The following is an 18,621-nucleotide window of genomic DNA, read 5'->3' as shown; positions in this document are numbered from 1 at the left end:
TCTGTCAAGAATTCTGCCATTAAACTTGAACACTGCCTTCAAGCCCCAGAGTGGTAGGGGGGCAGTGTTTCTGACACCCAGCCCCAGAGGAGGATTAATCCACAAAGGTGTGCTTTCTGCCTCTGAGGGGAAATCGCTGTGCTCCCCCTCTGCAAACATGGGTTTCACCCTCGAAGTCCTCTGATGGTTAATCTCAAACCCCTCCTCTCTCTGGCTCTCACCTTCCCTCTCTCGTCTAGTGGGCAGGAGTTGGTCTTCTCAGCAATGAGTTGCGTTTCAGTGATGGCTGAAGTCGGCTGGACTTCAGGGGAAATAGAGAGAGACTCAGCAACGCTCCTCGCTCTTTGGGTTTACCCCGAAATGTCGTCTTCTTCTTCTTGAGTTTCTACGGCAGTTGGCATCCACACTGTTGCATTACTGCCATCTTCAGGATTTATTGTCCTTCATTGTCCATTCACTTTAAAGCCGTCTTTCCAGTCCCATCGCCCTTAAAAAACTAAACAACCATTTCCTCCCCGATCACTCTCCCCACATTCCAATAAACCTTTAACACTGTTCTCTACCAGTCCTATTTTGCGTAATCATTGTAACATTTGTTGCCTTTCCTGTGCAAATTTCCGGCATAAAATAAGGATATGCTCTACTGTTTCAGTCTCCTGACATAGATCGCAAAAACCTGTTGGATGCTTATTTATGATGGCCAGAGTGCCATTAAGGCTGCTGTGCCCAATTCTCAGTCTACTTATAATTACTTGCTCCTTCCGCTTTACTCCCCTACTTCTTCCCATATCTACTCTGTTCTGAATTGAATGTAAATGTCTTCCTTTTATTGCTCTATCCCAATGCTGCTGCCACTGTTGATTTATCCTTCTCCACACTATGCTCTTCCCCTCTGATTTTGATAGTTTAATATTGACCTCTACAGATCCTTTTTTAGTTATGTCCCGCTGCTCACCTCATCAACTGTTGCCAGGGACAGGAGCTCTGTGAAGTCACAGAGCAGGAGTCATCCCAAGTCATTTCCCTTTGTGAGGTCACAGGGAGGGTGTGGCCTTAAGCTTTGCCCCTCCCCCTTAAAATGTGCACTGACCCTGCCTTGACCCTTGCATCCTAACTCTGTCACCTTCAAGTGTTTCACAGTTTAGCCGTTAATCCCAGTACAGGATGGGGCCGGTGGAAGGACTTCCTACAATTACTTTCACCAAGAAATAAAGATAATGCAGTTGAACATGTGGTTCAGGAGCTGGTGCAGGAGGGAGTACTTCATGTACATGGATTGCTGGTTCCTGTCCAGTTCTGGTGGGTGCTGTACTGAAGGGAAGGGCTGTGCCTAAACTGGAGAAGAACCAACTACCAAGGTAGAGCAATACTCCAACCACTTCGCACTACAGTGGCTTTTGTTGTTTTGATTTTGTTCAGATTGTCTTCTTCCTTGTATAATTTAGTATAATTAATGTTTAATTTCTGTGTTTTTTGTGAATGTTGTGTTCTGATGCTATGTGTCTGTGATGCTGTATAGTTTTCATTTCCAATGTGCAGACTGCTTGTACCTATGAGAATAAATTTGGCTTTGAACTTTACATCGAAAGGTTCCCCATGCAAGGATCATTCAGAAAGTAAGGAGGGACGGGATCCAAGGAGACCTTGCTTTGTGGATCCAGAATTGGCTTGCCCACAGAAGGCAAAGGGTGGTTGTAGATGGTTTGTATTCTGTATGGAGGTCCGTGACAAGTGGCATTCTGCAGGGATCTGTTCTGGGACCCCTCCTCCATGTAATTTTTATAAATGGCCTGGATGAGGAAGTAGACGGGTGGGTTAGTAAGCTTGCTGTTACACAAAAGTTGGGGGTATTGTGGATAGTCTGGAGGGCTGTCAGAGGTTACAGCGGGATATTGATAGGATGCAGAATTGGGCTGGGAAGTGGCAGATGGCGTTCAACCCAGATAAGTGTGAAGTGGTTCATTTCAGTAGGTCAAATTTGAAGACAGAATATAATATTAACGGTAAGACTCTTGGCAGTGTGAAGGATCAGAGAAATCTTGGGGTCCGTGTCCACAGGACACTCAAACAGCTTAACAGTGCTGCTAAGAAGGCATATGGTGTGTTGGTCGTCATCAACCATGGGATTGAGTTCAAGAGCCGTGAGGTAATGTTAAAGCTGTATTAGACCTTAGTTAGACCCCAATTGGAGTACTGTGTTCAGTTCTGGTCACCTCACTACAGGAAAGATGTGGATACTACAGAGAGAGTGCACAGGAGATTTACAAGTATGTTGCCTGGATTGGAGAGCATGCCTTATGAGAATAGGTTGAGTAAACTTGGCCTTTTCTCCTTGGAGTGACGTAGGATCAGAGGAGACCTGATAGAGGTGTATAAGACAACAAGAGGCATTGATTGTGTGGATAGCCAGAGGATTTTTCCCAGCCTGAAATAGTTAACATGAGGGGACATGGTTTAAAGGTGCTTGGAAGTAGGTACAGAGGGTATGTCAGAGGTAATTTTTCACACAGAGTGGTGGGTGGGTGGAATGGACTGCCAGCAACGATGGTGGAGCTGGATATGATAGGGTCTTTTAAGAGACTCTTCGATAGGTACACGGAGCTTAGGAAAAAAAAAGGGCTATGCGGTAGGGAAATTCCAGGCAGTTTCTGCGTATGCGCCGGTCGTGCATGCAGCCTGTTACAGCTGTTCTGATCAGTATTCTTACTTTTTTCTTCTTACTTTTTAACTTATGTTATTTTCTGTATTTTTTTTTCACGGTAACACGTCGAAGTGGTGCCCTCTCTAACAAGCTGGTGGAGAGAGTTTTATTTGGGTTTTTAGCACTGGAAATAGTTACATTCTGACACGTCTCATTAGCGGGACAGAAGCATGGTCGCATTGTTTATTCCAGGGACCAGCTGCTTGCGCTTATGCTGGCCGGTTCAATGAGCAGAGCGGCGGACACCCCTGCTGAAATCTGGAGGAAAACACATGGAGGATGCAGAGGGGGATCACAAAGTCAAGGAAAGAGGACCGGGTTGAGACAACAGAGACTTATGGAGAAGAGGAGTTTGGTGGGTAATAAAATGGAGGAGTTCACAGCGCTAGCCAGGCATCAGAGTACATTTCGGGAGTGCAGTGTGATGTGTTTCACTGGAACGGGGCTGCACAAGGACATACCTGATCAAAACTTTTCCATGGATGGTTTCCAGACTGTTCGGGCTGACCGGAAGTGCACTGGGAGCGGTAAGCGTAAAGGAGTTGGGTGCTTACTGTTCTGGTTAACAACAGATGGTGCAATCCGGGTCATATTACGATCGAGGAATGTGTTTGTAGACCGGATATTGAACTTTTTACTGTTGGACTTCGGCCACAGTCCACCGAGATACAACACTGGGCGGCACGGGAGGTCATTCCTGCCTGTGGCCATCGAACTTGCAGCTCCTCCCATGGAGGGTCAGACACCCTGAGCCAATAGACTGGTCCTGGACTTATCTTCCATCTGGCATAGTTTGCATTTTGTTGCTTGATTGTTTGTGGTTTTTGTATTGCTATATTTATGCTCTATTCTTGGTTGGTGTGGCTGTAACGAAACCCAATTTCCCTAGGGATCAATAAAGTATATCTATCTAGAGTAGGTTACGTGGTCAGCACAACATTGTGGGCTGAAGGGCCTGTAATGTGCTGTAGATTTTGATGTTCTAAATGCTAACTCTCTCCTTTGGTTTCTGGTTGGTTTGCAAGAAATAAACAAATTAGTATATTACTTTACAATATTTCATCTGATTGTGTGTTTCTTCTCCTTCTGACTTTTAATGGTGGATGGCAGTCTAACTTAAGGTGCATTACCACCACCAACTGGACTGGAGTGTGGTGTAGACAGAGATTTGGGAAACAAAACCCCTACTAGTTCTTTATCAACTGAAAATTAAATTACCCCAAAGAGCCCTAGAGATTTTAAATAATGAGAGACAATATTGTGAATTAAAATGAAGTCACTTCCATGACTTGGTAAAGTTTTTAAATGAAGACTGTCAACCCTCAAAGCTAGTAGTGCAGCTCGCATTTGCTTTCTTTTAACCTTGTATGCTTCACATTGTAAAATAATGTATTCAACCATTTCATAATGATGACAACACCTACCACCCCAGAGTGATATTGTCCAAGAAGGTATAAGGAATAATTAAGTATTGTATGCCCAATTCTAAGTCGAGTCAATGTAATTCCTTCCCTTCTTGTCTTACCCCCTTCTCCCATCAATCCAACAATTTTATGTATTCTGTGAAGGTATCTCTCCTTATGCCACAGGTCTTGCCATAGTCCCCTAAACTAAAAATACTCTTCTCGTGATGTTCCCAACAGTCTCCCAGCACACTTTTGACAGGGTGATCATTCCTCTGCCTCCTCAAGTTACTTTATACTTTATACTTTATTGCCGCCAATACTAGAGCGTACAATCATCACAGCAATATTTGATTCCGCGCTTCGTGCTCCCTGGAGTACAAATCCCTGGAGTAAGTATTAAAAATTTAAATTATAAATCATAAGTAGAAAATAGAAAAGGGAAAGTAAGAGAGTGCAAAAAAAACCAAGAGGCAGGTCCAGAAATTTGGAGGATATGGCCCAGATCTGGGTCAGGATCCGTTCAGCAGTCTCATCACAGTTGGAAAGAAGCTGTTCCCAAATCTGGCCGTATGAGTCTTCAAGCTCCTGAGCCTTCTCCCGGAAAGAAGAGGGACGAAAAGTGTGTTGGCTGGTTGGGTTGTGTCCTTGATTATCTTGGAAGCACTGCTCCGACAGTGTGCAGTGTAAAGTGAGTCCAAGGATGGAAGATTGGTTTGTGTGATGTGCTGCGCTGTGTTCATGATCTTATGCATCTTCTTCCCGTCTTGGACAGGACAACTTCCATACCAGGTTGTGATGCACCCTAGAAGAATGCTTTCTACGGTGCATCTATAAAAATTAGGGAGGGTTTTAGGAGACAGGCCAAATTTCTTCAGCTTTCTCAGGAAGTAAAGGTGCTGGTGGGCCTTCTTGGCAGTAGACTCTGCTTGGTTGGACCAAGTCAGGTCATTTGTGATATTGACCCCAAGGAACTTAAAGCTTTTGACCTATTCCACTTGCACACCACCGACGTAAATGGGTCGTGCGGTCCACTACTCCTTCTGAAGTCAACAACCAATTCCTTCATCTTGCTGACGTTGAGGGATAGGTTATTGTCTTCGCACCATGCCACCAGGATCTTAATTAGTTAACCCAGTATGTTAACAACAACTTCATCCTCTGCAACTATAAGAGCAATTGACTCATTTTAACAGTAAAGCTGAAACAGTAGATGACCTTACCGCATCAGAACACAGTTTTGAAGCCTGAGCTTGTATCTCATAGTCATAGTCATACTTTATTGATCCTGGGGGAAATTGGTTTTTGTTACAGTTGCACCATAAATAATAAATAGTAATAGAACCATAAATAGTTAAATAGTAATATGTAAATTATGCCAGTAAATTATGAAATAAGTCCAGGACCAGCCTATTGGCTCAAGGTGTCTGACCCTCCAAGGGAGGAGTTGTAAAGTTTGATGGCCACAGGCAGGAATGACTTTCTATGACACTCTGTGTTGCATCTCGGTGGAATGAGTCTCATCTAAACATTTTGAAGATGAAGCATAAGCCACACAGCCATAATCAAGTAAAGATCTAATTAAACAAATATATAAAGTCAGAGATTTTCATGTAGAACCCCAAGCATACCCACATAGGAGATTTAATACTCCTTTACATTTGTCAATTATTATACTGATATGGTTCTTCCATGTCAGCTTGTTATCCAGCCACATGCCAAGAACTCTTACCACTGACACTTCCTCAAGTGTTTACCTATACAATTTCAAATTGAGTGTCGGTCTATTGATCCTCTTTATAAAACATCCAACACTTATTTGCCCACTGTTCGATCTTATTAATTGCATTGTGTGCTTTTTAAAAAATTCCATCTTCTTTAGTACTTTACGTTTGCCTATTTTAATTTCAGCCCCAAACCTCTGTCTGCCCTATCGGCCTTTCTGCACCAGATCGGCACGGTTCCCAGTCCATATTGTTATCCGGACCAAGCGGACAGTGGGACCGGCTTCTGACTGGTGGAGCGAACGATAGAGATTTGTTTCCTCTCGTTTCAATCAAAGCATTTGTCAGAATAAATCTGATGGGCGAGTCGTTTCCAGAATGAACCAATGGGAATGTTCGGTTTCCACATCCTTATTAGCATTCTGGGGTGAGCGCAGTCTATTTAATCCGCACTCCGAGCAGATTTTGCTCATTTTGCCGTTTGAATCCGAGTGAAGAAATGCCCGAGCCGCAGAAATCCGCTCCCAAGAAGGGCGCCAAGAAAGCTTTGCCCAAACCAGCGGGCAAGTCTGGCAAGAAACGCAGGAGGGTGAGGAAGGAGAGTTACTCCATCTATATCTACAAAGTGATGAAGCAGGTTCACCCCGACACCGGCATCTCCTCCAAGGCCATGAGCATCATGAACTCGTTCGTGAGCGATATTTTCGAGCGCATCGCGGGCGAGGCTTCCCGGCTGGCCCATTATAACAAGCGATCGACCATCAGCTCCCGGGAGATCCAGACTGCCGTGCGCCTGCTGCTGCCTGGGGAGCTGGCCAAGCACGCCGTGTCGGAAGGGACAAAGGCGGTGACCAAGTACACCAGCTCCAAGTGAAGTGTGCCCAGAAAACACACCGGAAACCCAACGGCTCTTTTAAGAGCCACTCACAGATTCATTAAAAGAGTTGCACTAATACTTAGCAGTTAAATTGAAGTAAATCTGGAAATATTTGAGTTAATTCAAGTACTATCCATGTTAATTGGCCCACTTGCTCGGTATTATCTCGAGGTCTTTGTTACATTCTTTCTACTGCACACGGAAACATCACCCTCTCTGTCTCGGTTATTACAAACCGTATCTGCGAAGCGGATGTTTGCTGTTTCAGGTGTAAATGGTGTGGGTCTTGTAGTTTATTAATTTATTTCCTATCTTGGCAATTTATCTGAATCCCATTTCAAAGCCAGACCTGGACTGGGTCAACAAGAGGAATTCTGATGCTGCCTGGTCTGCTGCGTTCGCCAGCAACTTTGATGTGTGTTGCCTGAACTGGGTCACCGTGTTTTCAGATACACAAGAGATAATGCCGATGGAAATGCAGGCAACATGCAAAAGTACTGGAGGAATCCGGCAGGTCACGCAGCGTCTATGGAAGTGAATAATCTCATTGCATTTGTAAAATAATTTGTTAAAATCATCAAGCTATACTCCAGTCGCAGTCTGAGAAAAGCAACCGTTCTTAACCTGATCAGGCTCACACAATGACCGGCTGCGAACAGAAACGATTATTTTTCTGTTCTGAGCGCTTATCATTTGAAATCCCCAGACTCTGTTTCAATATCAACTACAGCAATGTAAAACGTGTCGGACTTCTGTAATGGGGTGAATGCGGAGATTAATTGAACAAGCAGATCTGAAATAATTTGGATTTAGATTGGGTTTGAACAAAAGATTTTTTGGCGGGCTTTTTCAAATTTAATTTTTTTAACGGAAATAAGCGGTTGGTTTCCGCGCCTCTGTAGTGATTGTCTCCTGATTGGTGAATAAGGCAGCTCCCTGAATGGACGATTACCTGTCTCCAATGAGGTTAAGCGTAGTTGCACCAATCATAAACATCCCACTGTATTCCCCCAAAAGGTACAAGAACGGTGAGGGTTGGAGTGTTTCATGATTGTTTGTAAAGATTTTGGTGAAGTTTTGAAGATGACTGGACGAGGGAAAACCGGTGGCAAAGTTCGGTCCAAGGCCAAATCTCGCTCGTCCCGGGCCGGACTGCAGTTCCCGGTGGGCCGTGTTCACAGGCTCCTGAGAAAGGGTAACTATGCTGAGCGTGTGGGTGCCGGAGCCCCGGTCTATCTGGCCGCTGTGCTCGAGTATCTGACAGCTGAAATCCTCGAGTTGGCCGGCAACGCAGCCCGGGACAACAAGAAAACCCGCATCATCCCCAGACACCTTCAGCTGGCCGTCCGCAACGACGAGGAGCTCAACAAGCTGCTGGGAGGGGTGACCATCGCTCAGGGCGGGGTGCTGCCCAATATCCAGGCCGTGCTGTTGCCCAAGAAAACCGGCAGTGCCAGCAAGTGAAGCGACAGACTCTGAACCCGGTGACCCAAAGGCTCTTTTAAGAGCCACTCACAGTGTCTGTGAAAGGGCTGTCTATAGTTCCCGTGAGCGTGGGGGACAGGGGCTCAAGCGCAGATCAGATTTAAAAAAAATCACTGCAGTGGTGCATTGAAATATCTTGCTGGCGTGTTCGTGTGCGTTATTTTCGAGAGCATCGCGGGCGATTATTCCCACTTGGTTCGGGATATCCAGGGACAAAGGCGGAAACCAAGTACACCAGCTGTAAGTGAAGGGTGCTGACAAAACTAACCTAAAACACGACGGAACTCAGAGATTAATTAAAAGAGTTACATTAATATTTAGCAATTGAATTGAAGTAAATCTCAAAATCTTCATGAGCTTATTCGAATTCTATCCTTGTTAATCGGTCCCAGTGCTCGGCATTATTCCGAGGTCATGGTTACATTCTTCCTCCCGTACACACACGGAAACATCAGCCCCTCCTTCGCGTCACGGTCTCGGTAATTACAAATGGCATCTCTGTGAAGAGGGTATTTGCTTTTTCTGATTTTAATCGCTATGGGAATGTGATTTAATAGCTTCTGTCCTTTTTTTTTGGCATTCTGAATGCCATTTCAAAGCAGACCTGAACTGGTTCACGATTATTTCACAGGTGCACAAGAGATCCTGCCGATGCTGGAAATCACACAAAATGCTGGAGGAATCCAGCAGGTCAGGCAGCATCTGTGGCAATGAATAATTTCATTTCATCTGTAAAATAATTTGTTAAACTCGAGTCGCATTCTGGGATGAGCAATCCGTTCATAACCTGATCCGGTTCACAAAATTACCGGCCCGAACAGAAGCGAGTTGCCCTCCTCCCCCTCCCTCGAGCCTTTATCACTTTGAAAAGAATCCGGGGAATTAATCTCTCAGGCTCTGTTTCAATATTAACCATTCCTATATTAAATGTGTCGGGCTTCAGTAATGAGGTGAGTGCCGAGACCAAATGGACAAACAGATCTGGAATAATTTGATTTTAGTTTAGGTTTGAACAAAGGATTTTTGGCGGGCTGTTTCAAATTGCGGATTATTTATTGCGGTTTATTTAGGAGACTAAACGGCTAGTTTCCGCGCTTCTGCAGTTGCTGTCTCTTGATTGGTGAACAAGACAGCTCCCTGATTGGATTATTGCCGGTGGGTTAATGAACTCCTCCGCTCTGTCCGCCAGAGAAAGCAGGATCTCCTACTGGCCACACATTTTAATTCCACATCCCATTCCCATTTTGATATGTCTATCCACGGCCTCCTCTACTGTAAAGATGAAGCCACACTCGGGTTGGAGGAACAACACCTTATATTCCGTCTGGGTAGCCTCCAACTTGATGGCATGAACATTGACTTCTCTAACTTCAGCTAATGCCCCACCTCCCCCTTTAACGGATGGGGTATCCGTTATTTATTTTTATACACACATTCTTTCTCTCACTCTCCTTTTCCTCCCTCTGTCCCTCTCACTATACCTCTTGCCCATCCTCTGGGGTTTTTCCCCTCCCTCCCCCTTTTCCTTCTCCCTGGGTCTCCTGTCCCATGATCCTGTCATATCCCTTTTGCCAATCGCCTGTCCAGCTCTTGGCTCCATCCCTCCCCCTCCTGTCTTCTCCTATCATTTTGGATCTTCCCCTCCCCCTCCCACTTTCAAATCTCTTACTAGCTCTTCCTTCAGTTAGTCCTGACGAAGGGTCTCGGCCCGAAACGTCGACTGTAATCTTCCTAGAGATGCTGCCTGGCCTGCTGCGTTCACCAGCAACTTTGATGTATGTTGTTTTAATGAAGCCCACAGTTGGGTCCCTCACCAACTGTCGGCGTTGTATGACCGACCCCAACCGTGTCTTTTGTAGTGCATAAAGCTTAATATCCAGCATTGATTTCAAACAGCCCATTCCAGACGAAGTACGACGTAGGGTGGGGGCTGCCGAGATACCAGTATGAGTCACTGGCCGCTGGACTTTGGCCAGTCTCAGGACTAATGGTTGGAGGTCAATTTTAATCTTACATTGATCGCACTGTGTACCTCACAAAATGCTAGAAGAATTTAGCAGGCCAGGCAACATTTATTGAACAGAGTAAACAGTCGGCGTTTCCAACCGAGACACCTTCATCGGGACTCCTGTGATGTTTTGTACTTGTGTGTGGGATGTGGGAAGCCCGTGAGACCTCCTGTCTCCCCGATAAACTGCAGGGGGATGAAACTAGAGTGCTGAGAATGAGGTAGCTGGGTTACAAACAAAAGTGATGTACAGTGAGACTCCTAGCAAGGAGAGGCTGATGATATGGAAAATTTGCAGTCAACAGGATGATAAAGGTAACTAAGGGCGAATACAGGACTGACAGTGTTATATTTGAATGTGCACCGTATAACGATTAAGGTATATGAACTTGTAGCACAGTTGCAGATTGGCATGTATGATGTGGGCATCACTGAACAGTGGCTGAAAGAAGACTGTAGTTGGGAGCTTACCATCCAAGGATACATTTTGTGTATTGAATCGCTGTGGGTAAAGTTAAGGAATTGCAAGTGTAAAAAAAAATCATGATGGGAGTTATGTACAGTCTACAAATTACAATGGGAGATAGAAAATGCATGCCAAAAGGGCAATTTTGTAATGAGGAATTTCAATATGCAGATAGATTGGCAAAATCAGGTTGGTGCTGGATTCCAAGAGGGGGAATTTCTAGAATGCCTGCACAATGGCTTTTTACAGCAGCTCGTAGTTGATCTCACTAAGGGATCAGCTATTCTGGATTGGGTGTTGTGCAATGAACCATAATTGATTAGAGTTTAAGGTAAAAAGAAACCCTAGTGGCAAGTGATCACAGTATGGGCAAACTCACCCTGAAATTTGAGTAGAAGCTGAAGTCAGGTCCATCAGTATTATAGAGGCATGAGAGAAGAGTTGGCCAGAGTTGTTTGGAAAATAACACTGATAGGGATGATGGCAGAGAGCTATGGCTGGAGTTTCTGGAAGCAATTTGGAAGGCACAAGATATATACATCCCAAAGAGGAAGAAGTATTCTAAAGGCAAGATGACACAATCATGGCTAACAAGAGAATTCAACGCCAACATAAAAGCCAAAGAGAGGGCACATAATAGAGCAAAAATTAACATGAAGTTTAAGGATTGGGAACCTTTTAAAAAAAAACAACTGAAGGTAAATAGAAAGTAATTAGGAAGGAAAAGATGGAATATGAAAGGAAGCTAGCCAATAATATTAAGGAGGATACCAACACAAATTTTCAGATACATGAAATGTAAAAGAAAGGCAAAAGTGAATATTGGACCATTGGAAAATTATGCTGAGGGAATAATCGGGGACAAGGAAATGGTGGACGAACTGAATAAGTATTTTGCATCAGTCTTCATTGTGGAAGACATAGTGTGGTGGAAGTTTGAGAGTGTCAGGGATCAGAAGTGTGAAAGTTGACATTACTAGGGAGAAGGTTCTTGGGAAATTGTAAGGTCTTAAGGTAGATAAGTCACCTGGACCAGATGGTGAACACCTCAAGGTTCTGAAAGAGGTTCTGAAGAGATTGTGGAGGCATTAGTAATGATCTTTCAAGAATCACTAGATTCTGGTATGGTTCTGGAAAATTTCAAGAAGGAAGAGGCAAAAGAAGAACAATAGGGCAGTTAGACTAACAGTGGTTGGGAAGATGTTGGAGTCGATTTTTAAGGATGTGGTTTCGGAGTACTTGGAGACACATGATGAAATAGGCCATAGTCAGCATGGTTTCCTTATGGGAAAATCTTGCTTGACAAATCTGTTGGAATTCTTTGAAGAAATTACAAGCAGGATAGACAAAAGAGAATCAGTTGTTGTATACTTGGATTTTCAGAAGACCTTTGACAAGGTGCCACATATAAGGCTGCTTAATAAGTTAAGAGCCCATGGTATTACAAGAATTATACTAACATGGAAAGAGCATTGCTGATTGGTAGGAGACAAAGAGAGGGAATAAAGGGAGCTTTGTCTGGTTGGCTGTTGGTAACTAGTGAAGTCCCACAGGAGGCTGTGTTGGGACTGATTCTTGTTATATTATAATAGTGACGTAGTGATGGAATTGAAGGCACTGTTGCAAAGTTTGCAGGCAACACAAAGACAGGTGGAGAGGCAGGTAGTTTTGAGGATGTGGAGCAACTACAGAAGGATGTAGACAGATTAGGAGAATGGGCAAAGAAGTGGCAGATGGAATACAGTGTCAACAAGTGCATGGTTATGCTCTTTAGTAGAAGAAATAAAAGGATAGACTATTTTCTAAATGGAGAGAAAATCAAAAATCTGAGGCGCAAAGGAACTCGGGAGCCCTTGTGCAGGGTTCCCTAAAGGTTAATTTGCATGTTGAGTTGGTGCTGTGGTCGTTCATTCAAGAAGACTAGAATATAAAGGCAGAGATGTAATGTTGAGGCTTTATAAAGCACTGGTAAGGCCTCGCTTGATTAGTTAGGACAAGAAGAGATACAGAGAGAAGGCAGGAGACTGGGGCTGAGACGAAAAACAGATCAGCCATGATGAAATGGCGGAGCAGACTCAATGGGCCAAATGGACCAATTCTGCTTCTCTACCTTCTGGTCTCTTTTGTGAGGTGGCGGGTGGCCCTTAGAAGAGCCTGTGCTTTGTGAGCGTACATAACATCCATAGTAGTAACTGTCTTTCGCTTGAAGTGCTCTGCGTTGGTGACCATTTAGAGACAGAGTGGCAGGGAGAGGAATCAGAGTGTGGGACAGTGCAGAGCGCAGCCTTACATCTTCCAGCTCCACAACTGCCAATTTCCAGTGGTTTAGCCACGACAGAACAGAGACTCAGCCCTCCAGATAAACCTACAGAGACATGGGTCCCATATTGAAGGTCACCCAATACTGGGTGACCTTGCGGTGGTTCAGTAGAATAGTGACTCTTACAATGCTTTACAGTACCAGCAAACTGTGTTTAATTCCCACTGCTGCCTGTTAGGAGATTATATGTTCTCTCTGTGACCGTGTTGGTTTCCTCTGGGTGCTCCGATTTCCTCCCAGGGTCCAAAGACCTACTGCTAAGTTGGTTGGTTATTGTAAATTGTCCTTTGATTAGCTAGATTAAATTGCGGGGTTTTCTGGACACTGTGGCTTGAAAAGGGCCAATCTTGCACTGTATCTCAATAAATAAATAAATAATACCAACTAATGCCATGGCTAACTTATGCATAACATCTTTAGATTTCTGCTCAATTTGATGAAAATTGATACGAAGATTGGAATTCTGAAATTCATGTTAAGCAGCAACCAAGCGACATAAGTGACAACAAGGTTTCACTCCTAGATGAGCTCAAAGCATAGAGACCCCTTCACAGGCTCCCACAGCCCTCGATGACTCTGTGATTTCAGTCTTTGAGGCTGACGTAAGTGCATCCTTCAGGAGTGTGAACCCACGGAAACCATCTGGCTCTACTCACTTTATACTTGTGACTGCAAGGCTAAGTACATCTCCAATGCCACATTTAAGGCCACTGTCGTTGACCCAATCAAAGGTGGTGACAAATTCGCATGTAGGACAGAGACTGAAAATCTGGCTGAAAAGTGCCACGACAACAACCTCTCACTCAGTGTCAGCAAAACCAAAGAGATGATTATTGACTTCAGGAGGAAGAAACTGGAGGTCAACGAGCCAATCTTCATCAAGTAATCAGAGGTGGAGAGGATCAGCAGCTATAAATTCCTCACCATTATTATATCAGCATAGTTTGGAAACGCTGATGCCCTTGAATGCAAAAGGCGACAAAATTTACTGGATCTGGCTCAGTCCATCACAGGTAAATATCTCCCCACCACTGAGCACACTTACAAGGAATCCTGTCACAGGAAAGCAGCATCCATCATCAAAGACTCCCAACACCCAGGCCATGCTCCCTTCTTGCTGCTGTAATCAGGAAGAAAGTACAGGAGCCTCAGGACTCACACCACCTGGTTCTGGAACTGTTATTACCCCACAACCATCAGGCTCTTGAACCAAGGGGAAAACTACACTTTTAAGGACTCCACAGCTCATGTTCTCAATATTTATTAATAATTTTTCTTTTTTTGTTTTTGCATGTTGGTTGCTTTTTGTCTATTAGTTGTGTGGGTTTTCATTGATTCTGTTGTGTTTCTTTGTAATTGCTGTGAATGCCCACAAGAAAGTGAGTCTCAGGGTAAGTACATGATGATGCAAATCTACTTTGGCAAGGAATTAGGATAAATATTAGAATAAACATTAATGAATAAACAATTGAATAAATGAAAAACTATAAACAAACACGGACTGACCAGCAACCATAGTGCAAAGGAAGACATCTGTGCAAATACAAAATAAAACATAATATATAAATTAAGCTTAATTTTCTTTATATCTATTTTACTTTTCTGTCTTTTAAAGCATGGATGATTGGAATTATCGCCCTTTTCCTTCCTGGTGCCAAATTCCATTTCCATTCCCCAGTGGCAAACTTGACATTAAACTCAGGTTGGAGGAACAACACCTCATATACCGTCTAGGTAGTCTTCAGCCCCTTGGTATGAACATAGAATTCTCCAACTTCCGGTAGTTCCCTGCCCCTCCCTTCCCCTATCTGTATGTCACTCTGCCCCCTCCCCCAGCTGCCTACCACCTCCCTCTTGGTTCTGCCTCCTTCTACTACCCAATGTGTTTTCCCCTATTCTTTCTTCACCTTTCCTGCCTATCACCTCTCTGCCTCCCTTCCCTCACCCCTTTATCTTTCCCCTTACTGGTTTTTCACCTGGAACCTACCAGCCTTCTCCTTCCCACCCTCCCCCCACCTTCCTTATAGGGCCTCTGCCCCTTCCCCCTACAGTCCTGATGAAGTGTTCTGGCCCGAAACGTTGACCGATCTTTTCCACGGACGCTGCCCGACCTGCTGAGTTCCTCCAGCGTGTTGTGAGTGTTGCTTTGACCCCAGCATCTGCAGATTATTTTGTGTTGACATTGAAATGTCCACATGAAGGTCTTGTGCACAGTGACTGCCTACTGCTGCCCTTCTAATTGAAATCTCACGCTGCCCTGCCTCCCAGGCTGCGGACAAAACGTGTTGCGACGCACCGCCACTTTGTGGAGCCAGTTGTGTGTTGTCATCACTGCTGCTGTTCCCATGGCAACGAGCTGGTGTGGCCCTGGGCAGCAGCGAGGTGATGTAATGGGCTTCGTTCATGGTTTGCAGGTAGGTGTGGACAGATGGAGAAGAGAGCAACTGGATCAGACGAGCTGTGCTTTGCTCTGTGCCAATGCCATGTGGATGTGTGAGAGAATGAGTGGGCCTGACTACAACTCCACTGTGGGTATTAGCTTCTTCTCTTCTTGCTTCCCACCTGGGGAACAGTACCTACTGCACCAGCTCCCTGCCTCAGGATCATTCCCAGCCTTAGCCTCACATTCCCCACTTGTTTCTCAACCACTCATTCTTTATGTAACCTCCTCTCGCCCTGGTAAACTCTCACAGTTCTGCCCTTTTCCCTCTGTGGCCTCTTTTGAATACTCACATTACTTTCTTAGACTGATGGCCTGTGACCAGACGTGCTGCTGGGGAAGGTGTTGTGTATTTTGTTTGTCAAATATATTGATGTTACGAGAGACGCAGGCTCGTGCTGTGAGCGTTACTTTAAGAGCGCCTTAGTGAGGCGTACTATGACGTTAGTCACAAGCTGCGGCAGCCGGCTGCTGACTTAAACCTACAGAGAGAGAGACTGGAAAAGCTGTTGGAACTTCAGCTTGTCACTGCTATGGTCTGGAACTCTCCTATGCCCAAAAGATTGGGGTGATCATCGGCACGCAGTGCACAACGGATGTGTGATGGTCACTTCGTATAATCCATCCATATGTGTGGATTTGTTGGAGTATCCTGTGGTATCACTCTTGTTGGCCCTTACCTGGAATCAGGGTGTTAAGTGGTAACCAATTGAAGACGATCTTCCTGTGACTGTCATTTGGTGATATCTCCAGGTGGATTTCGGAACGACTCAACGTCTGCTATTTTGTTATACCAGTGTGGAACTTGTGGAATTCGACATAATCACCTTCCCTCTACATTATATTCTGGGTTACAAATCTCTCTCCCATTGTCTATTCCATGGATTACTGAACATTTCTACTTCACTGTCTGAATCTTAAGACTTTAAAAATCGTTCCTAACTTGATAGTTTGGGGAGCTACATATATACACACACATATACAAGCATAACACTGTTAACTTTTGTTTATTTCATTTAATCTTTTATATTTTGAGTAAATACTAATAAAGATAGTGGTTTTGACATTAAAACCTGACTCATTTGTGATCTATTGCTGCTGGTACGTAACAATTAATATGTTGGATGAGAATATATGTAAGGCGGTTACTAAATTTGCAGATGAAACCAAAATTGATGGTATAGTGGACAGTGAAGAAGGTTGTCTAGTTACAATAGAACATACATCCATTGCCCTAGCCGAGGCAACATGTTGTGTCCTTGAGCAAGGCACTTAATCACACATTGCTCTGCGACAACACTGGTGCCAAGCTGTATGGGTCCTAATGCCATTCCCTTGGACAACATTGGTGTCGTGGAGAGTGGAGACTTGCAGCATGGGCAACTGCTGGTCTTCCATACAACCTTGACCAGGCTTGTGCTCTGGAGAGTGAAGACTTTCCAGGCGCAGATCCATGGTCTCGCAAGACTAACGGATGCCTTTCATACATCCACTGCAAAAGTGAGCAAGGAAATGACAGTTGTAATTTAATTCAGACAAATGCCAAATATTGCATTTTAGTCAGTTAAACCAGGGTGAAACATTACACAGTAAGTGGCAGGGCCCTGGAGATTATTGCAGAGTAGAAGGTCCTCTGGGTAGAACTCCAGAAAATGTCAACATTGGTGGACAAGGTAGTGAAGAAAGTGCTTGACTTCATTTGCCTTCATTAGTCAGGCCAGTAAATGCAGGAGTCGGGGTGGAATGTTACAGCTGTACAAGACATTGGCGAGATTGCACTTGGGGTATTGTGGACAGTTCTGGAATGGGGTGATGTGGCTGGAGAGGTTGCTGGAAACATTCACAAAGATGGTCCTCTGGGACTGGAGGGCTTGAGTTACAAGGACAGGTTAGGTCTGTTTCTCTGGAGCACAGGGTTTAAAGAGGTATGTTAAATCATGGATAATAAATAAATAATCATAGATAAATATAAATTCCTCTGTAGCCTCTCAATCTGTAACCTCCTCCAGTCCCTGTGACCCTCTGAAATGTCTGCTCTCCTACACCCTTGGCTCGTTTTGAATCCTCACTTCCTGTTTCAGATTGGAGCACTGTGCTCTGTCGTTTCCCATGTGCATTGTGTGCAGGGTTATCGTGGGCAGTTCTGGTCACCCAGCTACAGGAACTATGTGATGTAGCTGAAGAGGGTGCAGGAAACATTCTCAAAGATGTGACTAAGAGGGAGAGCTTGGGTTACAAGGGGAGGCCGGATAGGCTGGGACTGTTTGTTCTGGAGGACAGGAAGATGAGGGGCAGATTTAAAGACATATATTAAATCACGAGGGACTTTTTAAATCCCTCTGTAGCCTCACACTGTGTAAATCCCTCCTGTCCCTCTGAACGATTCACATACTTGTGAGTGCTTCTGGAGGGGTTGACCTATAAGGGGAGATTGGATAGGCTGAGATTGTTTCCGCTGGGGTGTAGGAGACTGAGGGGTGATCTTAGAACGGTTTATAAAGCCATGAGATAGGGATGGCCATAGTCCTTTTCCCCCAGGGTAGGGAGGTCCATAGGTAAGTGACATAAATTTATTGTGAGAGGATAATTATTTAACATGACCTGAGGGGCAAAATTAACAGTCTGAATATTTCATGTATGTGGAATAACTTGCCAGAGAATGCTGTAGATATGGGTATATTTACAATATTTCACAGACATTTTGACAAGAAGGCTTGAGAGAGATTTCGGCCTAATGCAGGTAGCTGGGTCTAGTTCAGGCATGCAACTCGTTGACAGGGATGAGTTGGGCCTATTTCAAAGCTATATAAATCAGTGACTCTATTTTGGGAAGTTAAAGCAGGACAGCATGGGACAGAGAATGACAATGTCCTGGGGAGTGTTACCGAACGGAGATCTTATCACCACCACTCTGCCTCCATCACCACTCTGGCCACTCATTCCAATGCTAATTATTATTTGTCTGAGAAAATTACCCCTCATATCCCATTGAACCTAATACTCTCACTTTAGACCTGCATTCAGAAGCCATTTTATTAGATAAATCCTGTACTTAATAAAGTGGCCACTGAGTGTATGTTTGTTGTCTTTTTTTATTGATACAGCATAGAATTAGTCTTTCCGGCTCTTCGAGTCACACCACCCAACAATCCCTGATTTAATCCTAGCCTACTCACAGAACAATTTACAATGACCAA

At 44.4% G+C, this 18,621-nt stretch overlaps 2 protein-coding genes across 2 annotated transcripts in view; both read left to right on the top strand.

Moving 5' to 3' along the window:
- The window catches only part of LOC140201152 (uncharacterized), a 62,542-nt gene extending 54,358 nt beyond the window's left edge, over positions 1 to 8,184 (top strand). Inside the window, exon 3 of the mRNA XM_072264801.1 lies at positions 7,781 to 8,184. Coding sequence (XP_072120902.1) covers positions 7,781 to 8,169 — 389 coding nt within the window. The 3' untranslated portion in view covers positions 8,170 to 8,184. The remainder of the gene's footprint in view (positions 1 to 7,780) is intronic.
- On the top strand, positions 6,302 to 6,702 carry LOC140202143 (histone H2B 1/2-like). Its single transcript, XM_072267008.1, has one exon. The coding sequence runs from the start codon at positions 6,328 to 6,330 to the stop codon at positions 6,700 to 6,702; it is 375 nt and encodes a 124-aa protein (XP_072123109.1). The 5' UTR covers positions 6,302 to 6,327.
- Positions 8,185 to 18,621: the final 10,437 nt, after the last annotated feature.

This window comes from Mobula birostris, chromosome 8 (assembly GCF_030028105.1).
Source record: "Mobula birostris isolate sMobBir1 chromosome 8, sMobBir1.hap1, whole genome shotgun sequence".
NCBI classification, from domain to species: Eukaryota; Metazoa; Chordata; class Chondrichthyes; order Myliobatiformes; family Myliobatidae; genus Mobula; species Mobula birostris.
This window is presented reverse-complemented; position numbering and strand designations above follow the sequence as displayed.

What these genes read in the sequence shown, in the direction of transcription:
- LOC140202143 (XM_072267008.1), top strand. Translation starts at nt 6,328, where the DNA reads ATGCCCGAGCCGCAGAAATCCGCTCCCAAGAAGGGCGCCAAGAAAGCT.